Source organism: Centruroides vittatus, unplaced genomic scaffold (genome assembly GCF_030686945.1).
Source record: "Centruroides vittatus isolate TY-2023 unplaced genomic scaffold, ASM3068694v2 contig_474, whole genome shotgun sequence".
Taxonomy (NCBI): domain Eukaryota; kingdom Metazoa; phylum Arthropoda; class Arachnida; order Scorpiones; family Buthidae; genus Centruroides; species Centruroides vittatus.
In genome coordinates this window covers 1,469,976-1,495,706 of record NW_027122266.1, presented here as the reverse complement: position 1 = coordinate 1,495,706, position 25,731 = coordinate 1,469,976, and the positions used below count along the sequence as shown (strand labels likewise).

Here is a 25,731-nt window from a genome sequence, read left to right as displayed (position 1 = left end):
CATTCAGTCAGTCTCCTACATATATTTTGAGTTTGATCTTTTTAAAATTTCATCTGTGACATGATCTTGAGAGAGAGGATTGTTTTAAAGATAAAAAAATTTAATATGCTAATTTAGTTTATTGGTTGTATTATCATCAGATTTTTCCATTAAATTTAGTATTTAATTATTATTGAAATATTTGTTTATATATTTTATTGAATTTCAAACTAGATGACAATTATTAAAAATAAAAATGGGTAAATATAAATTTTAAAAGAATCTTGGTGATTGCAAATTGATCCAAAATTTCTTTCTTGTTTGAGTTTATCTTTTCAATATAGCAATGTAGGATATTATAGTCCTATTGAATAGATTGAAATTCTATACAGTAGGACTTCATATAGTCAATAAACTGAGAAAATTCAACTTACCAATATTTGTTTTATGTTTCTAAGACTTGTAGTAAAAATATTGAAAAGGATGCATGCTACTATGCAAAATTTCCATTGCTCTTCCAAGAATATTTCATTAAATTGTTTGTCTGTATATTTATAATATAGTTTAGATCAGGAATTCTCAATACAGCTAACAAGGAAAATTCATGCAGCCACTGTCAGTTTGGCACAATTTAAATTCGGGGACTCAATTTGTAACTTTTCCTTTGAGTATCATGAAAATATTCACCACGCAGATTAATTCCAGTCGAAAATTGTCCATTGATGATAAAATCCTAAATTCCAAATGTGGACGTTTCATTAAGAAACCTAAGTATCTCTTGTTACTCATTTTATTCATATTTTAATGTAACTGTTATAATTATGTAATGTGTAATATCAGAAATGTACAAAAACCAGGATTTTCAGAAAACCCATTGAAAAAGTATTTTCTGAGAATCTAGTTTTCATATACAGTAGTTAGTAGTGTTGTTCTATAGTTGTCACAGCAATTTTTTGACTTTTTTTTTACAAAAATTATAACTATTAAATACATATTAAAATATTCTAATATTAATATAGCTACAAATCAAAAAGATATTTATAAATTCATTTCACACTAATCCAGCTATATATTGATGATGATTTTCTTGAGCAATGGAATAAGTATTAAAATTATTGCTAGAATCTTTGCAACATAAAGAACAATTTTTTTTCATTGGTTAATTGTTGACTGAATTTGTATGGAAATGAATTGTTTTTCAAAATATTTAATTTATAATTAAGTAAAAACTTAATTTTTATTGATTAGTATATGCTTACAAAATTAATAGCAATTCTTTCATGTAGACATTGATTTCGAGATATTCATTTCAAATGGCTTTGCTTCCTCAATACTTGTGGTCTTTGGCTTTAAATTATAAATGTTATTCTTTATAGATCAAACTATTTTAATAATGGAAATATGACAGCATGTTGCATTTAATACCATATTATCTTGATGCACAGAAATATCTCTCTACATTATTATGTTTTAGGTTGATGCAAATGAAATGGCTGGTTTTTTTAATTTAAACTTTCAGCCTTGTATTTCAATTCTTTTCCATGTGAACAGATGCTCTTCCAATTGCAAATATACAGCAATCTATTATATGTGAATTTAAAAGTGTAATTTCATTTATATTGTGAGTTTCACATGTTTCAGAGTAAGAGTATTTTTTCTGATGGCATGGAAAAAAGGAAAATGAACAATTTTCTTTTACAAGTATAAGCAGAGACATACCTTGGGTTGCTTCACTGCATTATCAAGAAAACTTTTGGTGAAGGTTCAGAGAGAGAGAGAGAAAGCCACCAGGCATTGGTTCAAAAAAGTTCATTCCAGGAATACAAATCTCAAACATCAGAACTGAAGATGATCATCGAATCAGATCACCACCTGACCGTCCAGAAAATTATGGAAAGGTTGAACATACTGGACATTAGATGTCAAGAAATGGTCAAATATGCATGTTAGGGAAAGTCATGAATCTTGTCAAATGGATACCATATGAACTCAGTGAGAGAGATAAAGAACTGCAGACCTCAAAATGATGCTCCTTAATTATTTGTCACAAAATTCTTCCCCATGCATCTTATTCTCCACACTTTTTGCCAACAGATGATGTCCAAATGTGTAAAAAAACAGTTATCATCTTGGCAAAGGAAAGTTTTCAAGAAAGAGGATGCAATAAAAAGTATCTTTAATGACTTTTTGGCTTCTCATTCTCAATATTTCTATCAAATTTCTATTGCATTGGGAAATGTCAATGTATTAAAGTATATTAATGTTGGTGGAGACAATTTTGATTGAATATGTAAGTTTTAAATTAAATAAGTTTAAAGTCAGAAGTAAAAATCAGCTATTTCATTTGTAACAACCTAATAGAAGTTTGATTGTATCTATTTAGCACTTATTTCTCAATATTTGAAACTGACGTTTTCAGACTGATTAACAGGCCATCCTCAGGTCAAAAACGAAAATAGAACAAATATGTTCCATGTATAAAACACGAACAAATCAAAAAATATAGAACAGAAAATTTAAACGAATATACATTGTAAAATTAAAACAATGTATATTCGTTTTAATTTTCTGTTTTATATTTTTTGATTTGTTCGTGTTTTATACATGGAACATATTTGTTCTATTTTCGTTTGAAACTGATAGCTGTGAATTAGTATTTGTTGGTACTATTTAGGAGCATGTTGTATTGAGGTTTAAATATGGTTGATTTCAATATAGTCAAAATACTGTGTACAGGAATTTCTTGTATAACATGGTAGTTACATTCCAAAAAAGTGCCGTGTTATGCAAATTGTGCTATACGAAACAAAGGACTAGTGCAAAACATAGGGTTAGGTTCCAGAAGTTAAAAAAGAATAGTATACTTTTGTTCTTACTAAGAGAAATATGTTTATTAAAGCAATCAATAATTAACTAATAATCACAATTAAAAGTACTGCATTATACATTAATATTAATTTTAATTAATAATTTGTAAAAAACAGCTTTTTTGTTGTTATTTCTGATAAAGGTCTTCACTTTATTTTTACCATAAAAATCTTTTACATATGACAAAATAAAAAGTAAAAATATGTTAATCAAAAATTATCAAGGACCAAGTGATTTTTTTTACAATGTGTTTGAATACTGAATTGTTAAGAGTTAGAAACAATTTAAGTATCTAGATAAACTAAATACTGCAGTGTCATTTTTACAAATGATTACTTACCTCAGCAAAAAAAAAAAAAAAAGTTTAATACAAATCTATAAACCTTATAAATGAAATTCCAGTATAGTTTAATGCAGGTAAAATACAAACATTTTTGATCTACATAGATCTTCAGGTTAACATGTGAGGAAAACATTAGAGAGGTTGAGCCTGACGTTTTCATCTCTAAAACGTGAATGTAGAACATATATAGCAGCACTTGATATTCATGTTTTAGAGATGAAAATAGCGAGGTTGTGGCAGAAGTTATGTACACTTGTGCATTATTTATGTATTTGAGTGTTTTCAAATAATTTTAAAATGTTCCTTTCTTTGCATTCCATTTTGGAACACATTAACGTGAAGATCTATGTAGATCGAAAACATTTGTATTTTATCTGCATTACACTATACTGGAATTTCATTTATAAGATTCACAGGTTTGTTTTTTTTAGGACACACTTTAATACTTAGTTGTACAAGGTTTGGTTTAAACAAACTTTGAGAAAAGTTTATTATTCCCAGTCTTAGTGTTTACTGTGTTGTACAAGGGATGCCTGTATTGATATTCATAAAAAAGCTTAAGTCCAAAAATAGATAAAGATTGCAGTGTTTTATTCTTACATGTTTTAGTATTAAACAATTTTTATAAAAAGTACAGCATCAAAACTGATTTGATAGTGAGAAAACATCATTGTAAAATCAAAATTTTATTTAATGCATATGCTAATGACAGAAATTAAATACAAAAATAACTAATTTTACAATTTTATTTTTGATTCTAAATTATGTACAAGTTAAAGTGAGAATTATGGAGTCATACTTCATTTGAATTTTGTATTATTAGTTTTAAGTATTTTCAGAAACAATTTAAATTTGTATAAAAAGTGTTTCTTTTGCAATTAAAAGAAATATGTATTGTCATTTAGGCTCATTAAAATTAAATCCTACTTTGTAACCAAGAAAAAAATTGTTTTAATATTAGCTTTTGAATTTTTACAGAAAAATGTGTTTAAAAATGAATTTAAATAAATAAAAATGAAAATACCAAATGATTGCCAGATTTCAATGGGCTATATTACAACTACATTTAATAATTTTGCCTAGAGGTAAGTGATTAAGTCATCATCTGATAATAAATTATTTAATTTAGAAAGTTCCAGAAGAAAAATCGGCCTGGAGCAGAACTCAAACCCCCACTTACCATGGAGACATGTAATAATATGATGACAATCAAGAATTGGGTTTTTGATGTTTATACTTGTAAAATAAAAAATGTTGTCTAAGTTAATATAAAAACAATTCAATAAAATCCTATTCACAATTTTAATTTTGAAAAAAGCACGAGGAATTATATAAACTGCTTATTCTTGTATTGTTGAACTCTGGTAATATTAAAATAAATATATTACACAATCATACTAAAACAGTTTTCTGATCTAGCTATTTTACACTTTAAACCATCAGATTATTTGCAATGTTTACTTTTTGCTTAACTATTTTACTTATTGATTTGTTAACTAAGTACAGGAAAATTTTTTAAATGAAAAATTTAAGATTTTTTTGGTCTGAATTTTTTTATAGTAAATTATAGATAAATAATGATTATCAGTAAGAAATCTGTGACACATTTTCATTTGTATATGAAGATCTGAATATAAAATAAACAGCAGCATCAATAATTTTTTAAAATTTATATTTTCTGTACAATTTACAACAGACAAGATATACAGTGTCAATTACACAAACTATTTCAAAATTACCTTAACTTTAATTTTATATATAGATTGTCAATGACAAATACATAAAAGTTATTGTTATAAATAGCACTTATACAAATCTATGAAAAATATGAAAGTTTTAAAGACAGGATTTTTCATATGTGCAAAAAGTTGAAATTTATTGTTGAGTAAAAACCTTATTATATAATTATATTCATCTTTGTTTTTAATAGCAAACCTGCATTGTCTGTTTTAAAAAACAAATAAGATAATGTTTATAAATTTTAAGCACTAAAAAATTCTACAACAATTATTTCACATAAAAGAAAATTTAATTCATACACACAAATTTGTTTTCCCATACATTTTAAAATGTTCTATATACACAAATTTATAAACACGCAAAGTCACTAAATTAAGCTATGAAAGCACCAAGGTATCTAAATAATTATTACAGAAAATTTCTATTTGAATTGTAATTGCTTGCTTGCTGTTTGATATTTTGACAATCTTCAAATGAGGAAAGGCAATCCCAGTTTACCTCTTGCTGGTGCAAGTTTTTTGGGAGACTTTCGATAAGGACTTCTGATCGACTGGTTCTGTGGTGATAGCTTCCTACCTCCGACTCTCTTAAGTTGAGAGGACGGCGAAACCATTGAACTGCGACATTTATTTCGGGAAGTTTGGTTCAGATCATTCTGCGGATAGGATGGAGAAGAAAGTTCAGTGCATGAAATTGGGCAGTCTGTCATCAAAAGCGGTTGTTTCGGGAGACTGGAGCTGAAAATTCCCCATTGGTATCTGCAAGGTTGTGCTGCTGAAGATGCCCTCATGCTTTTGTAATCCAGTCTGTAAACAGAGAATGAGCCAACCCTGACAACCCATGGGACATGATGATGATTATGTTTCAAAATTGCTAGTAAAATTGAAGGAATTTCTAACATAATTCAGCAATAAATTTTGCTATATATAATTTTTGATTAGTCTGGAGGAGTTTCTGAACAAATATGTTAAATCCAAATATTTAGTAAATTCATTCAATCTTACCACAATGTTTCCTCTTTATGAAATTTTTCTTGTTGACAGATTTTTTCATTTTGTATTTAAAAAAACATTGAATTAATATCACTATTCTTCTAACTAATAAAGCAACCTTTGTGTATAAATATTATAATTTCTCATAAAATACTTCTTATAACTAATTAAGACAATGTAAAGTTTATAGATGGTAAATCAAAAAAAAAAAAAAAAAAAAGAACCAGAAAATGCATGCTCCAAAAGATTAATTCTAAAAAACAGCAGCTTATGAAATTTTTTTAATGCTGTGTCATATTAATTAACTCTAAATTCATTAGAACTGCAACTAACAATACCTTTATCCAACATGATGTTTATTAGAACAAACATTTAAATTATTAAACAAAATCAAAAAGTTACTAGATTGTGGAAAAATATCTAACTTGTATTAATCCATTTTATGCATTTTATAATATTAAAATTACTTGAAAAGATTTGGAAGACCTTAAGATATTTTTAAATAGTATAGTATTATAATAATTCTTAAATACATAAGTAAAAATAGAACAGTTCAATATAATATCTAATCTCCCAAGAATGGATTATAAGATAGGTTTTTAACAAAATATGTTGGTGTTTCCCTCGTTATCTAAAGTAGCATTGTAATGTGTAGCAAGTTTGGATTTTGTTGCTTTCTTAATTGAATAATGCCACTTTTTTTTTAACAAGATGTTTACAATAACTGATATGTATAAGTCAGTTCCAAAAAAACTACTTGCTTGAACAAATCTTAATTACTAACTCCACTATTATAATGAGTGGTCAAACCTCCTCTCAATAGGAACCATGCACTGTCTATTAGGATGTGGCACTGATGTATTTCCATGTTTATAGTATTTTAACTATACATTATGTAATTATCACTTACTTTACTTGTACATTATAACGATTAGGTAAACAATTAGGTTATTAATAAAGTTGAAGGCATTAAATAATTGTTTACCTAATCATTATAATGTAAAAGTAAAGTAACAGTGATAATTACATAACACATAGTTAAAACTTAGGTTATATTCACAAAGTTGAAGGCATTAAATAAGTTTTTAGTTGCAAGTTTCAATTATACTCTCTGTGTATATTACACTATGTAATAATCAGGAAAACTTATGTATTATTTACAAAAATATATATGTATACCAAGTTCACACTCTTCTCTAACTGCACTTAAATAATAACCAAACCTTGACAAAAACTTTTAATACACAGCCCCTTTTATTAACTTTTCAAACATTTTCAGCCATTTGAATGACCTCCTTCAGGAACAAAAAATCCTGAAGGAGGTCATTCAAATGACTGAAAACGTTTGAAAAGTTAATTAAAAAAAAAGGCTGCATATTAAAGGTTTTTGTCAAGGTTTGGTCATACCAAGTTCATAAAAAGAAACTGTATATGTGGGAACCACAGTGAGGGTCTAGAAGAGTCATAGTTTGGCCATCCTTGTGTTATAACTTTAATACCTATAGTCAGTTTTAAAATCAAATATATGTATATATAATTTCTTTTTATTGTTAACTTGTTACTGAGAGTTTGAATAAACTTACTTTCTTCTATTAATATACTGTTTAATGAGTGATAATCAATTAAAGTCAATAACCACTTATGATGTTTGTACAGGGTGTCTCAAAAGAAAGTTTATATTTGATTTATCAATTTAAAGAAAAGTTTGACATCTGTCAATAAAATCTTTAATAATTATTAAAGTACACAGCTTAGGAATTTATTTATTAAAAATAACGTCATCTAAATGTAAACCATCACACTCACGGCACTCATTTAAATGAACAGCGAAATTTCCCAGCTCGGCATGTAGACACTGTGATGCTGCCATTTTATAACGGATATTTTCCTCAACTGCGCCAGAGTAGTCGGATTACTGACGTAAACTTTTTTTTTTTTTTATGGGGATATCTCAAATCAAAAGTCCATAGGGCTCAAATCAGGACTGTGTGGGGGCCAAATTATGTCACCTCTCCCATCATGGGAAATTTTGCTGTTTGTTTAAATGAGTGCCATGAGTGTGATGGTTTACATTTAGATGACGTTATTTTTAAAAAATAAATTCCTAAGCTGTGTACTTTAATAATTATTAAAGATTTTATCGACAGATGTCAAACTTTCTTTCGAGACACCCTGTATATTGGTTATTAGGTTATTGATTTGAATTTGATTTTGATGCTTTTGACAAAACTTTGTGCAAATAAGTTGATGCATTTTATCAATAATACATAATTTAACAAAAATGACTGAAAATATGAGTTGTGTTCAACCTGTGCTCTACATTATCTAAACAGAAACTGAATATTTAAATAACTGTAGAAAAACTAAATAAAACTCCCCCAACACTTAACAATAAAATCATATAATTTACAACACTTATAATTGTTTTCAGCAATTGCCAATATCAAACTGGAGGATGCTTTAATACTTTTAACTGACAGGAACATTAATCTCTTGATCCAACAGTGTTTTCTTTCTTTTAAAATGTCTTAAAATAAAGAAAGAAAAAAAAACCAGCCTTACACAATGCCTTTGATATTTTTGATATAATTGAAAAGTCAAATAAAAGAGTTAAAATAATTCCAACTTTCTATCACAACTGAAAAAACATAATAAAATCAGTAATTGCATCATTTTCATTTTCTCTTTCAATTGTGTTCAGATATGATATAAAGTACTGAATAATTAAGATATATTCTTAATTATTCAGTACTTTATATTACATCACTTGATAACTGGATGCAAATGTTTATTAGTAATTTTCAAACTATTTAAAAAAGAAAACATTAATTTTGTATTTGATAAAAAATGTGGAGAATGTAGTTAATGAAAGTATAAGTAAAATAATTTTTTAATTTTTATTAAATTATACTGAAATTTCACTGTTAATTGAACTTTTTATTTTGGAAAATTTTAGTTGGCAATGTAATAACTAAGGGCCAGATTTGAGTTAAAAATTGCAATATGTATGCACATACATATGCATGTAAAATATGATAAATGTGTGTTAAAAGCACCAATAATATACACTAAAATTTGTAGGCTGAAAGGCTTATGTACTTTACTTCTGTCTGTGACCAAATCTTACTGATGTTTATTAAATCACATTTTTAGGTGGGAATAGAAGACAAAACTGAAAATTATGACTTCACACCAAAAACATTAAAATAATGTTTCTTGTAGGAACTGCACAGTCAAATAAAATTACATGGTCAATAAAATTTTCTATGAATAGCATAGAAAATTTATTATATATAGCTTTATGCTGTACATTATTATATATAGCTTTATACATATGTACAGATACACAAACATTCATTTTTTGAGTTTTGATGGGGTATGTAGAACTATGTAGTTGGATACTACTACTCTATTAGTACGCTGATATTTTTCTATAATGTCTAATAATTAAGATCGAATAACTTATCACTTCAGACACATTTGAAATGATTTATGGGGTATAGCAACTGAAAGAGGTAATCTCCAAGGAACTAAAGTAGCAGTTTCCAACTACTGAGTCCTAAAGAGATACTCATGATCTAATACATCTTACAAGGGAAGGGGAAGCTGAGAAATGTACTTTGCAGACTTGGATCAGCCTATGCATCGTTATTCTAGATCAGTAAACATATTCCTTATAAAGCTATAGGTTCCACTTCTCTCTTTTATTCTATAAAATTGCAATTTATAATGACAGATTGCTTTCAGATCTGAGGAATCGGTAGTTATTGAAAAACAAGTTATTTTCATGTATGTATATTATGTCCAAAAACTGATAGCTTTTGAGAAGATAGTACTTTTGATTTCTAACTGAAACTTGAAATATCTTTAAACATTTGAGAGTCAATGAACAGTAGGAGTTGTCATAAGAGATAGATCTATAGGTGAATACCCTAACTCCTAAGGAATGTGAAAAAAAGATTTACTTTGATCTATTTCAAAATGATTACTAATGCAATAAATAAGATTAAACAAGTTAGACAAAAATAAAGATCTTTATTAATAAACTCATGCAATTATAACCATTCTATAAAAAATTCAATATTTGAAATTTATATATTTATCTATATTTTATCATACTTTGTTTAGATAAAATATCATCATTTGCAGTTTGTTCTTATTTATTGATTTACCATCACACTTTTTACAATATCTTTTGAATCAACTATGTGGTACAAAAATTATAAATGATTACGGCCATTTGCATGAGTTTCCAATTTTGCTAAAGAAGAAATATTGATTTAACCTGTTAGCAAATTTCTTTCAACAAATCATATTTCTGTGTGATCATCTACAAGTATTATCTTGTACACATTAACAAAATTTAAATAATAATGCAATAAGAAAAAAACACTACAACAAATGATAATTTTTTGATCAATGAAAACAAAATTGAAATATACAGAATTTATTTCTCAAAAATAAATATCATCATGGTAAATAAGACAGAGTAGATATGTTAATCTTCCTTCTTTGATTAACAGAACATTTTTAAATTTACAAGGAGAGGACATGGCTGGCTACCCATCAATTTTGATCAGCTTGGACATAGTGAAAGTACATCAAAAATGAGCAAACATGTACAGTACAAGGTTTTCATCCAATAGACCTTGCAAATATTAATTTTTGATTTTTGAAAATTCAAAATACTATAGCCATAATAGGTTATAAGCCATAATAAATGATAAATTCCACAAGCCCTGCTTAGTATAGTGTGTTAAATGATAATTAATTAAGGCAGCTACCAAACAGGTATTGTTCTGGATTGATTCCATAAAATTTTTGAATTATAATTTTTTAATATTTTTTAATTAGGTAAAAATTATAGAATTTTTGCATTTGCATCTATATATATAATCGAGACGAGTTAATAATAATCAGTGCAGAGCCCAAACGGTTAGGAGTTGAAAGTTGAAATTTGGTACACAGTTAGGGTACGTCACGAGAATGTACACTAAGAAGGGATTTTTCAAAATTCCTCCCCATGGGGGAGAGGGACAGGAATAAAGCTTAACACTTCCATCAACAATGGAAGTGTTACGTAACAATGGAATTGTTAAGAGAAAGCGACATGCAAGACGCAGATGCAGTTTTTTTCGTTTTTGTGGGAAATTAAACATATTTTTAGACCCATCTAAAAATTCTCTAATTAGTCTGGAAACAGGGGATCCCAATTCTTGCATTCTGTGAAAACGGGTAAGGTTGACTATAACGTAATAATCTTAATCTTCACTATCGTTAATTTTGCCTGAGCAACACCGGACCCACCCGCTAGTATTTAATAAAATACAGTCTATTCCGTTTAATTGGGGCAGCTGCATTATTGGGCCAAATCTCAAAGAACAGAAACCAAACAAATAAATTAATACATAATTTATTCACTTAATTGGGACAGTAGCAGAGAAGGAATTTAGCAAGTTTTGATATACAGTAGAGAGTTGTTAATCCAAACCCCGGTAATCCGAATCGCCGGTTATCCAAACAATTTTCACGGATTGTGTCGTGCTGAATTGAACATTTTTGATACTAGATTTACTTCCTTAAGTATAATTTTCATGTTTTTATATTCTTCAATATATTTATTTTGTTTGTACAAAATAAAGAAATAATTTTTAAAGATACAATAGCCTTGATTATTATTATAAAAATTTTCATTAGGCTTAAAATCGACGAAAATTCAACACAAAACGACGCGCAACGGAGAAAAATTTGAACTTCGGACAGGTTAATATATTTTTTTGTACATAATCGGTTATCCGAACAAATCACTAATCCAAACAACCCCAGTCCCCAATTGATTCAGATTAATGACTCTCGACTGTAGTTTAGGGATCTTCTGAAAATATGTAGACACTATGTACTACACTAATGTCGTATAGGCCTAACAATTGGCAGAGACAAAGTGATTTTGTCTTTTGAAGATCCCTGGACAGCTTTTCAAGGTCTCTCAACTGAGTTGGAAGATAGCTAGAGTTTCCTTGAAAGGTATTGTGTGCATAATTACATCTAGATTGAACAGCAGCCATCTGATCATTGAGACCAGAATCCAGAGCTGGAGGATTTATGAACGCTCATGCCAAAGTGCCCCAACTCCAAGTAAAGGAAACTTCTCAAAGGAAGACCGTAAGGTGACTTTTGGACGAACCCTTTCCTTTCTCCCTTTTTTAGTTAGAACATATTCTAACTAAAAAAGGAGAAAGCAAAGTGTTCAATCAGGAACAAATCGAACAGTTGACCCTTGTGTACATCACTACTAATACTGTATTTGGCAACATTAGTGTGATGCAAATCAGTTATTTATTATTGTGAGTCTGGCAAATTTATAGTACGAATATTTTCTATATTTTGGTTTAATAAAGCATTAAAATAGGTACCTAATTATTATTTTTACCTACTTATTACAAATTTTATTTAAGAATTTATTATTTGTTCATTTAATTGGGCCAAAATGGATTAGACCTAACATGTCCCAATTAAACGAAATCAACTGTACTTGTATAAGTAATTAAAAATAAACAACAGTGTATTTATCATGCATATTATTGTTAATTTTTAAACTTTATTATGACGACTTACAATTTGTTGGATGATATATACATATGTAAAACAAATATTTCTTACAAACTGCCCATTTTATAAATGGAAGTGCTGAGCATTTGCATTTGAATTGTCTCATTTCTTGAATGGACAGAAAATATAACTGGTTTACATTGTTAAATATTTTTTCTTGTATAATTAGTTTTGATGCAAACCAAGGATATTTTATCATGTCTTCAAAAATTGGAGGGGATAACTGATGTTGAATAAGTGAATGAATTTTTATAGCATCTTCCCTAGTAGATAATTGAAATTTATTTTGCAAACTTTCATCAGTTCAGCAGCTGGCATTATATAATGATAATTTAACAGACTATTTTATGCAGTGTGTGTGGAATGTATTGTCTAATAAAGATTGTAGCAAATGATTATAAGCCATAATAATTTTTGATGATTAAAAATTCAATTTGCAAGCTGCATTGGATTAAAACCTTGTACATGTAATTTTTGATGTACTTTCACTAAGTCTAAGCTGATCAAAATTGGTGGATAACCAGCCATGTTCCTCTCCTTGTTAGATTTATCTTTTAATAAATTGAAAATATGCATTAAGTGACAATTTTAAAAAGTTCAAATTTGTATAATATTTGATCTATGTAAAGCCAAATAGTAAACTTTTCATGGTATGACCATGAAGTAAAACGAAAGTATGTATCCAATTCTTAGAAATTAATTGGCTCTAGTAACAAGAAAACTCTTAGGTATTCATACATTTCAGGCTAAGTTGCAGTTTTAAGATCTAGTTCTGTTTTCAACATTTTACAAAAAAGAATATCAGAAAACAACAAAAGCATAACTGCTTGAGTTTTTTGGAAAAGGTTCACATTTTAAATAAAATCAATAATGACCATAAAAGTAAGAATGTAACTTTGAAGTATGGTATCCCAATAAGCAAGATTGTCCATGAATTTTAAAAATTGAAAACACATTTTGGCATCCTGCAATGAATTAAAACTTTTGGTAAAAATGCAAAAGTGTGTGCAAGTACAGAAATTTTGACAAAGAAATGGGTAAAATTAGGGAGAGAAGAATTTGCATTTTTTGAGTACATTAATGCATGAAAAACCATAAAAATTCGCTAGTGTTCAGATATGACAATTTTCAAGCAGGTTCTGGTTGGCTGGATAAGTTTAAAGGCAGACAGAATTTCAAGAAAGACTGAAATGGTTTTGATCTTCACTAAGTTTTTTAAAGAAAACCAGGCAGAAACATGAATCTCAAAACATAACTTTAGCCAATAAAACAAGTTTTGTTCTTTAAATGTTTTATCCTTTAAAAATGCTAGTTTTATCTGCTAATGTTTGACTTGAGTAAGGACAAATATGAATGTAATCAACCTCTGAAGAATTAATACTGCATAGGCAGAAACATCTGGACTTTTTTAAAATCAAAACTGGAACAGGAAGATCTTGGATGACAAGCCAAATGTTTGAAAAAACTAAAATTAGATAAATTGTCCCCCCAAATAAATTATCCTTTTTGTTAAAATTATCCTTCTTGCCCAAAGTCAATAAACTAAACTGTAAAACATGCAAGTGTTTTATTCACTCACAAGATATCAAAACTGCAACTAATGGACTAATGAATAATAAAGAACATTAAAGTTAATTGTTGGAAATGCATTTTAATGAACAATTTATCATTGGCTTTAGAAGAGAATCATCCCCTGAAATGTCTAATTTTTTTCCAAAATTGTGTATCTGATACTGCAGGGTTTGAAAACATTTTTCTCTATCCACTATTAAAAATTACTCTAGGAAATCTGGTTCTTTGTCAGATAGTAATGTTTGGGATGAAGATGACATTTCAACTGAGTTCAAATAAAAATAGAAAAATCTAACATTGAAGATTTTATCATATTTATCTGAATAATTTTCATTTCAACAAAATTTTCCATTTAACTGATTTTTCTAGGATCTAGCAATTTTGATGAAAAAAGTCTTAATGTATATGTTATGGACCAAGTGATTAATAGGGCATTATTTATAATGCCCAGTCATTATGAATAATGACTGAAATGGGCACACAGTCAGATAAATATTGATTAATTTATCAAATTGATCAGTCATTATGAATACTGCTATCAACTAGTTGGGCAAAGTGATATGTTGAGTGATCATCCAACATACACTGGCCAATCAGCACTTGCATCTGAGTTGTGTGTGCATATTGCATTTAGTACCGAATTTTAAATTTATGCGACCAATAGTTAATCTTGTGCAACATTTTAATTTGATTAAAAAAACTCCACTAATTTCATTTAGAAATATTAATTTTTTTGTGAATTATTTCAAAGTATTTTAAAAAGAACATGTAATCTTTTAAAACTAAGTACAGTAGAGCATCGTTTATCCGAAAGCCGATCAACTGAAACATTGGTTAACCAAAAGCTCTCCAGTCGGACTGTGTCGTGCTGAATCAAACGTTTTTGATACTAGATTAACTTCTAAAGTATAATTTTTTTTCAAAATATATTTTTCAATATATTTATTTTGTTTGTACAAAATAAAGAAATAATTTTTAATGACACAATAGTCATGATTATTATTATAAAAATTTTCATTAGACTTAAAATCAACGAAAATTCAACGCAAAGTGACACGCAATGGAGAAAAATTTCAACACGGGATAGGTTAATATATTTTTTTGTACATAATTGGTTATCTGAAAAATAAGTTATCCAAACAACCCAAGTCCCCAATTGATTTGGATAAATGATGCTCTACTGTACTATTAACTATATTAATTAAATGGCAAAATTTTACTCTTTCCGGAGGGGAACCGCTGGTTATTTAACATCACTAGTTATTGATACATGTTCAAGAACTACCATGAATCAATAACTAGTGATGTTAAACAATCGGCAGCCTGCCGGCAGCTCTTCTCCGGGAAAAGTCCATTGGGAGCACGAACAGTCGCAACTGCTGCCATAACAGTGCACATAGGTAAAATTCTACCAATTAAACTAATATTAATGAAAAATCAACTTACAGGAAACTTCTGGAATTTCATTTTTGGTATAAATTATATAAAAAATTAAATGATTTTTAGTTTATTTATTCAAGCAATTAAGATTTTGATGGCATTTGAAATTACATAATTATTTTTTGTCTTTGTAGCATTTGCATCTATTAGATTTGCAACCAATTTTGCAGCAGCATCAACTATAGCCTTGGCCTCTAGTAAAATTAAAATGTCACACAAGATTAACTACTGGTTGCATAAATTTAAAATTTGGTACCAAACACAATACACATGGCGCAACTCAGATGCGAGTGCTGATTGGCTAGTGTATGTTGGATGATCACTCCTCAACATATTGTTTTCACTTTGCCTAACTAGATGATAGCAGTATTCATAATAACCGGTCAATTTGATAAATTATATTAAAACACACAAAATTTATTACAATGCCCAATTTTGTTGGTCATTATTCATAATGACCTGGCATTATGAATAATGCCAGTATTAATCACCTGGTTCATAACATACAATTACACCAAAATTATATAAGCAAATCTACCTTACAAGAATCAAAATATATGAATTTATTACTCTGCCACAAAGTATTTTTCTAATGTGTTATTTGTAATCTGTCACACATTTTTCCAGAATGTAGTAACTGTATGTATCAAAGGACTTCCCTAGGATAGCAAATAAAATCATTTTGTGAATTTTTTTTTATGAAAATATATTTAATATAAAACAACTTTTAACTATCTGCAATACAGTATGACATTTAACATTAAAATAAAACAAACAACCTCTTCAAAGTAATTTATAACTCAAGAAATTTTCCTTTTACAGTAACAAAATGCATCTGTATTCTTCAAGATAAATATTTGATAAATTTTGAAAATCTGAAGAATTTTGATAAACAAGTTGTTCTTCTTTGCATTCAGAACTTCATCTATTTACCATTTGGTTATCCTAATTAATTAATGTAATTAAGCAGTTACAAATTAGTAATGTATAGTTTAAAATTATTGATATTATTAATGTGCAATATAACAAAACTTTTTGAATTAAAAATCAATAATTCAAAAGATAACACACCTCATGCAAATGGGTCGTAAAATTTTTTAAAAAATATTTATTTACTAAAGTATTTTTATCAAATTATGAAAGAAAAAAATTAAACTATAAAAATCTTTATTATTATTTGAAATTATTTTGAATAAATACTTACAGTGAAGTCTGAATATGATGCTACACTAACTAATGATGGAGCTGGACTTATACATGGTGTACCTTTTCTATTTCCTAAATTTATATTTTCATTTCTTTCAACAAGTACTTCTCGTTTTATTGTCCCAATTTTTCCTGGAGTTGATTTCATTGGTGTCTTCTTATGACTACAGAGAAGTCGCTAGATAAAATGTAAAATTTTTAACCATTAAAAAAATAACAATAAAAAGAAAACCAAACAAATCATATTTGTAAATACCGGTGAACGTCTCTTTGGAGTTGCAGATACTGGTGAATAAGCAACCATAGTTGATATAGGAATAGCCTGAATACTATTCAGGTAACTTGGAGTACAGTTCTGACCTCCTAAACGACGACACTTATTTGGCGTTCTGTTTGGAGTAGCTCCCATCCGCCTCTTAACTGGAGTCGGTCGGCTACCACAGGCAAGTTCTTCTTCCAGCAATTTAGCTTTTTGACGATGCTAAAAGATTTACAAAATTCAAGAAACACTAATAAATTTAATACAATGATTGATTAACAATACTTACTCTCTCCAATTTTTCTTTTTCTTTTTCCAGTTGATGTTGCTCCCATTGCTCTGTGATGAAATTACTAAAATTTCGTCCAAAAACACGAAATTCTTGACCTTCTTTTTTCTCCCACTCAGCAATATGAGTCATCAATTCTTTCTCAAGCTTTCATAATAATTTTTAAAATCAACTTTTTATTGAAAAGTATTTTATAAGTTTAAAATTATTAAGAAGTTATAATTACCATAGGTAGTTGTTTTAATAATTTTTTCCTTTCTTTTTCTTCTTGTAATAATGCACCACCACGATTATTGAATCTGTTTGGATCACTTGCTTTTTTCTGTATAAATTAGTAAGTAAAGAACATTTTTTAAAATCTATAAATTAAAATTTATTGTAAACACTATTTACATTATTCATTTTTTTTTTATATCAATTAGAGAGCAGTTTATGAATTTATCAAAAATTACCACTTTTCAGATAGTTATTATGAAAAAATATTCAGTTAAATTACATTAAACATTGCAAATAAATTGTGTTCATTGCAAGACTACACCAAGAAATTTATAATTTACTCACATTGATAATTCATTACTTATATATCAAAAATAACTAAAGATTAATAAAAAAATTTAGTGAATAAGCCTCAATTTTAATCAAAGTAAAAACTACTTACTTCAAATTCCAACATTCTATTCCATAACTGTTGCCTTTTACTAACTTTTGTGAAAAGTTCTTGATACTTTTCATAAATTTGTTTCATTTTTTCTATTTCAGCATCATGCTGATCTAAAAGATTTTCTGTATAATCACCTAAAGATAAAGATTGATTCATTATTTATTTTAAATAGTCATTATATGTATTGTTAAAACCCATGTTAAAATTTAATTTTTAACATAGCAAACCAACATATGCTATACCTACAAACACACACTAGCAGATGAACCCAGCATTGCTCGGGCAAAAAATAACAGCAGCAAAGATTAAGATTAGATTATTTTTTACTTCTAACCCATATACTACATTATATTATAGTAAATATAATGTAGTATATATAAGATAATTTATGTAAGATAACCTTTGTAAATATAAATCAAATATTTGATTTATATTTACAAAGGTTATCTTACATAAGTTTATCACACCAAGTGCTCAATCTAACACATTTTAAAAATTCTTTAAATTGTGTACAGTAGAGAAACATGGTTTATTTTTACATGATGGAATAACTTTTCAAAATTCATAGAAAATTTATATAATATTCACGTAGGCAGGTATCTAAATTTAACATGTTCTTTCATATTTTCAAATTAAATGTATTGAAATGTTATTTTTTAAATATTTATTTTAAAACTAAGAAAATGTTTTTAATTTGTTGATATAAAACTGATTCAAATTTTGTGGATTTTCATGGAAAATATCTGGGTTCTCTTGCTGTTTTCTCTTTCATTTTATTGATATAATAATAATAAATTTGTAAAAAATTAGTCAAGAAATAATAATTTTAATAAAAAGATTATGTTAATTAAAACATTTTTTTCTGTAAATTAAATCAAGATTGCCCAACATCTTTCAAAGTTTCTAATCTTTTCAGTAAAATTGTCACTTTACAAATTTTATTTCAAAAACAAGTAAGGCAAGAAAGTTTATTCTAAAAATCTTCAAACTACCTAAATTTAGTTTAAATAAAAATATGAATGTTTACAGAATTTATTTTCCTCAAAATTTAAAATCATAATGCAAACATTTAAAAAAATATCTTTGTATGCAAATTACAAATACTGAGTAAAATTTCACATATGAGGTATTAAGAATTTGGCTAAGACTCCACAGGCATAAAAATTTTTGCCATAATTATTTTTAATCACGTGACCATGATATTTTATGCCAAGGCAGGGCATAAACGAGTTTAGCAGTGCTCAACTTTCAACACAAATGCATCCATAAAATGGTACCATCATGATAATGTGAAAATTGCAGGAAACAAGTTTTTTTGCACATTTGCTCTTGCTTCCACCATTTCAATGCTTATGAATTTCTTAAATTTTATTTTAACCATTAAAATGGTTATTGCAAAAAAGCCTAGAACAGACCTAGAAAATTTTTTTTTTAAATGTCAGGAAATATCCTTACATCTACAATAAGAGGCATCCTGATTATAAGAATGGATGTCTAAAACAAGCAATATGGACAGTCATAGTAAGTCTTCAATTTAGTGAGTATATAATAAAAAAGCTGAGCACACCATACTTAGTCTAGTATTTCATTACAGTGCAATATAGTATTTTAATAATATAATAATAAAACTGAATATACATAAGTAAAGACATTATTTTTACTATACTTGTAATTACAGTAACTTATTGTCATAAAAACTTTGCAAATGGAACTGGACCTCCACCATAATCCAAATGAGTTATCTGATTAAAACTAATTACAGCAAGGACTTTTACTCTCATTTTATTCTAGTGCTCAGTTTTTGATAGATCAACATCACTACTTACAACATACATACACAAAAGAAACCTACTGTCATAAAATGGTGTAAAAGCTTTTCTTTCTTCTTCACTGATATAACACTTATCCCACCATTCGATTAATTCATCTCTCATTTTTTCAACAAACTTCTGAATATTTTTACGCTTGAGTTCTTCAAATTTTCCAATTTCTTCTTTCAACTAAAATTTCAGAATCCAATAAATAAAATTATTATTATTAATTGTTAATTATTTTTATAAAACGAATACTTCTTACCAATTTAGCAGCTGATGGACATGGATTATGATAATTACTGACAAATAATTTGCGTTCTATTTCTGAAGCATTTACTCTGTCCCATAATGTCCGAAGTCTAGCATAAAGTTCATTACATATTTGTTCAGTTTCTTCACATTTTTTTTGTAACTATTTTGGAAAATAAATTTTAATATATTGTAAAATATTAAATATAAATCAAATTGAAATTTCATTTAACACAAATTTAGTAACATAAATTGGAATCAAATATCAAAATTACAAAGTATAAGGACTTTTTTTTTTAATAAATTAATTTAATTTGCAGCTTATGTTTTGCAGTTTTGGTTGTTTGTAAAGAAGTATAAATTATTCTTAATATTTATATTTGTTATACACACAGTATATTTGTTGTTAAAGTTTTACTTTTTTAGTTTTTTTATACACTGTACTTAATATCCAAAATATCAAAATAGTTTAGAAAATGTGCACACTGTTCTATTAAGAATCTCCATATCTTTTGTTGTGATTGATAAATAAAATACAGGGAAAAAATTGTTTCTTCAGGTAATTAAATTCTTTATTCCAAAAGAAACATTTTCAATCTGTCTTAGACCACTAACCACTAAGTTTTTAACAACATGGTTTATAAGATATAAATTAAAATTTTAATACACCGATTTTTTTAACGTGTTTATAGTTTTGCTTGCACACTGACAGCCAATGTACCTCTCGCTCGCGTTTCTGTTACCATTGGATGATTGCACTCATCCAATGGTAACAGACATGTGTGGTTCAGTGCAGACATGTTCCTGTGAATGAGCAATAAGTTCTGTTCCTGAAGTTTGTTGATATATAATTCTAGTTCTTTTAGTGACTTCATTACATTACCATAAAAATATATCATTGTATTCTTATTTATTTCAGCTGGAATTGAACAAATAGTTCTTATACAAAACTAATTATATTTTGTCTTGTGCGACAAAACATGAAGTTGGTCTTGTGTTGTACATATAGCGAGATTCATTTGTTTCAATGAAAGCTTGGTTTTTTTCTAGTTATAACACAATCAAATTAATTTTAATATAAATTAAAACTTCTACTTTGAAATAATTTTTAACGATACAATAGCCATGATTATTATTATAAAAATTTTCATTAAACTTAACATCAACAAAAATTCAACATGAAGCAACACGCAATGGAGAAAAATTTCAACATGGGATATATTAATATACTATTATTGGGATATACTTATATAATAATTACATGGAATATACTATACTAGCAGGTAGGCCTGGCGTTGCTCGGGCAAAAGTAACGATAGCGAAGATCAAGATTATTATGTTATAGTTAACCTTACCTGTTTTCACAGAATGCAAGAATTGGGTCCCCCTGTTTCTAAACTAATTAGAGAATTTTTAGATGGGTCTAAAAATATGTTTAATTTCCCGCAAAAACTAAAAAAAAATTGAATCTGCGTCTTGCACGTTGCTTTCTCTTAACAATTTCATTGTTACTTAACACTTCCATTGTTGATGGAAGTGTTCTGACATAGTTGATGGAAGTGTTCTGAGTAATAATCCTGTCCCTCTCCCACGTCGGGAAGAATTTCAAAAAATTCCTTTTTAGTGTGCGTCCTTGTGATGTACCCTAACTGTGTACCAAATTTCAACTTTCAACTCCTTACTGTTTGGGCTCTGCACTGATTATTATTATTATTATTTATTATTATTAAGTTGGGTTAAGTTAGATATACTCGGTTAACACCGGTGGCTAAGTACTATGCCGGACCAAAGTCAAGGCATAGTAACCAAAACAGAAATTAAAGAAGTGTATCAGTGTGTGTGTCTGTATTCAGGAATTTTCTCACAATATGACATGTATTCAATATAGTGGCCTTCTGTAGAGTGATGTATGTGTTTCTATTCAATTCTAATGTGCCCAGGCTTTTGTGTAGTGTGTGTGGTATGACACCTGTAGAGGAGAGAACTACAGGTACAATAAGCACCCTATCCATCCTCCACAAATGCCTTATTTCCTGGGCGAGTTCTGTGTACTTGCTAATTTTTTCAGTGCATGCGTTTTGTATATTGTGAGTGTTTGGAATGGATATGTCTATAATGTATGTGATTTTATTGTGTTTGTCAATGAGTGTGATGTCTGGTCTGTTGTGGTAAATTGTTTTATCTGTGATTATGGCTCTGTCGTAGTACATTTTGTGCGTGTCGTTTTCCAATACTGTCTGTGGAATGTATTTGTAGTATGGTTCGTGGATGTCTGCTAATTTGTGTTTCTTTGCAAGCTCTTGGTGTATTATATTTGCTACTTGGTTATGTCTGTGTAAATAATCTATCTGTGCCAAGAGCTTGCAACCAGAGGTGATGTGTTGTATAGTTTCTGGCATGATGTGACATTTTCTGCATGTGTCATTTGTGAGTGTTGTATCTTTGAGTATGTGTTTTCTGTAGTTTTTAGTATTTATGACCTGATCCTGTATGGCAATCATGAATCCTTCCGTCTCCCCAAAGAGGCATCCCCGAGCTAACCAGCTGTTTGACGCAGTTTTGTCAACAAAATCCTGGGCCAGATCGTAAGGATGCCTGCCATGGAGTGCCTTTCGAGCCCACGATTGCTTAATGGTGTCTATGCTTTTTATATGTTGTGTTGTGTCCATATGATGTGAGTGTAAGTTTAATGGTGTGTTATTTGAGTCTGCTAGAGTTACTGCTTTATGTAATTGTGATGTTTCTTGTTTTTTGTAGAAAAACTCTCGCAGTGACTGTATTTGTTTGTAGTGAAGGTTAACTATGTCAATCAGGCCACGTCCGCCATCTTTACGTGGAAGCGTTAATCTTTCTGTGGCAGATTTAGGATGATGTTGTTTATGCTTAGTAAGTGTAGTTCTTGTTTTCCTTTGGAGTTGCTCAAGATCTGTGTGAGTCCAATGTATAACTCCAAAAGAATATGTGAGTACTGGGATGACATATGTGTTTATTGCTTTAACTGTGTGTTTTGCATTTAACTGTGTTCTGAGAATAGCATTTAACCTACTTTGGTATTCTTTAATCAATCTTTGCTTTATTTGTGCATGTTCTGTTAGTTTGGCCTGTTGGAATCCTAAATACTTGTAGAGCTCACCCTCTTCCATGGATTCAATAATGTCTCCATTTCCAAGTGCAAAATCTTCTTTCTTCAGGATTCCTTTTTCTATGTGAAGTGTTTTGCATTTATCTAGGCCAAATTCCATTTGTATGTCCTTGGTGTATGAATGTGTGATTTGTAGGAGTTGATGAAGTTGTTTTTGTGTGGATGCATAAAGTTTTATGTCATCCATGTACATGAGATGTGACAGTGTAAACTGTGTTGTTTTTTTGTGTCTGATATTGTAACCATATTGCCTGTTGTTTAACAAGTTGGATAATGGATTCAAGGCTAGGCAGAACCAGAGAGGACTCAAGGAATCTCCTTGAAAAATTCCTCGCCTAATAAAAATTTGGTTTGTTTGTATGGAAGTGTTACTAACCCTGAGATGTAGTGTTGTTCTCCAGTGCTGCATAGTGTTTTGAAAGAATGCAATGAGTGATGGATGTATTTTGTACATGTGTAGGATATGTAGCAGCCAACTGTGTGGAACACTGTCGAATGCTTTTCTGTAGTCTATATATGCCATGTGTATGTTTCTGTGTTGTCTGTGTGCTTGCCGTAGAATGACTGAATCTATGAGTAACTGTTCTTTGCATCCCCTGTGGTTTCTACGACAACCTTTTTGTTGTTCTGTTAGAATGTCGTGTTCTTCAACATGTTTGTATATTTTGTTTGCAATACAGGATGTCAATAATTTGTAGAGTGTTGGAAGACATGTAATTGGTCTGTATTGTGTGGGGTCTGTGGTATTGTTGTTTTTAGGTTTCATGTAGGTGATGCCCTGAGTAAGAAAATTTGGCATGTCTTGTGGATTGATGATGATGTGTGTTAGGTGTTTAGCTAGTTCCTGGTGCAGTGATGTGAACTTTTTGTACCAGAAATTGTGAATGTTGTCTACACCAGGTGTCTTCCAGTTGTGTGTTCTGTTAACAGTGTATTGGAAATCATGTATGTTTATTTCAGCACAGGGCATAGTTGGTATGTTGTGCAAGTTTCTGTTCTCCTCCTCGATCCAGCCTGCATCGGCATTGTGCGTGACAGCACTGGACCAAAGAGAAGACCAATATGTTGTGAGTTCTTCTTCTGTTGGTGTGCCACTGTGCTGTGTATCAGTGTTTGCTTTGTTATTAATTTGTCTGTAAAAGAGTTTTTCATTGTTTGTAAATAATTTATTTTGTTGTTTTCGTAGTGTACATGTTTTGTATCGTTTGAGTCTACGTGCTTTGGCAGCAAGTTTTTGTTTTAGTGTATCAATGTATTCTGTAATGCATGTGTTGTGATGTTCGTGTTTTGTGTGTGTTTTTATTTTCTTGAAAATGTTTTTGAGCTGTTTCCTTAATTTGGGTGTTATGTTGTTTTTAGTGTATTGTGTCAGCCTGCCTAATTGCTGTCTAATGTCATTTATTTGTGTTTCTATTCTTCTCTGCCAGGCAGGTTTGTGATAGAATTGTGTTTTCTGTGTATTTGTCTGTGATTGTACTTTCAGTCCATGTTGTGTCACTACTGTGACTGCCCCAGCATAAACTAATGTATGAATGTCTGCGAGTGTAGAAATTGAATGAATGTAGTGTGGTAGTAAGTGAGTGTTTACATAATTTAGTGTTTTTCCTACTTTCTTTGACGTGTTGATTTTTGGTATTCGTGGTCTTTGTGTGGGATCTGTACCTGTATATTTAGTGAGTGTTTCCTGAAATATAAGTGAGAGCGTATTAACTAAATCCATGTCTATGTTATCAGTGATGGATGAGGAAGTGTCTGTAGTATCATTAGTGGTAATTGTTGTATGTGTGTTATTATCAATGCTTGTTGCTGGATTATCCTGACAGGTTACATGATCTTCATTAATGTTAGATGTTTCTGTCTGTTGATGTATTTGATCAGCAACCTGTTGTTTGATAAGTTCAAGTGTTGTTTGTGGAATAAGGTTGTTGTGTATAATTGTTCTTTTTTGATCAACAACCCTTTGTTCGGTGACAGTGAGATGAGGATACTGTTGTGTGAATCTATGGTGTAGTTGTTGTCTGTATGCTGTCATGTTTGTTTCGAGTTTTGTGATGGTGTAATAAGTACGGATGATAAACTCGTTCATTTCTACTGTCCATTTCATCCGTTGGCGTGGTTTTCCAGCCTTTGTGGTCTGTGGATGCATTGCCACAGAAACACCAAGGCTGGGTTGGTTCCTCACATCTGTTGAGGGCATTGCAGTAGCCATGCTTGGGCCGGTGCTGCTTTCGCCACCGGTAACCAAGGGAGACTGTGACCTATTTTTCGAACGTGAGCCTCTGCCTAACCCACGAACGCGGACCTTGTTAACCCGGGCGACGTCCGAGCCAGTATCACACTTTGATCTAGTTATTACCATGATGAATATCTCCACAGAATGTGGGCGTGGTCACTCTTAGCTTCATTTCTCCCCATAGACCTTACTGGCATGGGTGTCCCTACCAGGAGCTGATGCTCCAGCCTGCATTGCCCTATGGATCAGTAAAATTACTGGGCTCTCCCACCACGACCAGGTGGTGACCACGGGAGAGTTATTATTATTAATTATTATTATTATTATTAATTATT

At 29.5% G+C, this 25,731-nt stretch overlaps 1 protein-coding gene across 6 annotated transcripts in view; it reads right to left on the bottom strand.

The window, feature by feature from the left end:
* Nucleotides 1-4,845: 4,845 nt before the first annotated feature.
* LOC136977787 (protein regulator of cytokinesis 1-like) overlaps nt 4,846-25,731 on the bottom strand; it is a 43,147-nt gene continuing 22,261 nt past the window's right edge. For 3 of the 6 annotated variants that reach the window (XM_067273350.1, XM_067273347.1, XM_067273349.1), the window contains exons 5-12: nt 20,035-20,184; nt 19,811-19,958; nt 17,956-18,092; nt 17,524-17,619; nt 17,298-17,444; nt 17,006-17,230; nt 16,748-16,927; nt 4,846-5,585 (exon numbers count right to left, since the gene is read on the bottom strand). In XM_067273350.1, coding sequence (XP_067129451.1) covers nt 5,400-5,585; nt 16,748-16,927; nt 17,006-17,230; nt 17,298-17,444; nt 17,524-17,619; nt 17,956-18,092; nt 19,811-19,958; nt 20,035-20,184 — 1,269 coding nt within the window. In that variant the 3' untranslated portion in view covers nt 4,846-5,399. Of the gene's footprint in view, nt 5,761-16,333; nt 16,489-16,747; nt 16,928-17,005; nt 17,231-17,297; nt 17,445-17,523; nt 17,620-17,955; nt 18,093-19,810; nt 19,959-20,034; nt 20,185-25,731 lie in introns of those variants that run through there. The other 3 variants (XM_067273348.1, XM_067273351.1, XM_067273352.1) reach the window with 3 other exon arrangements.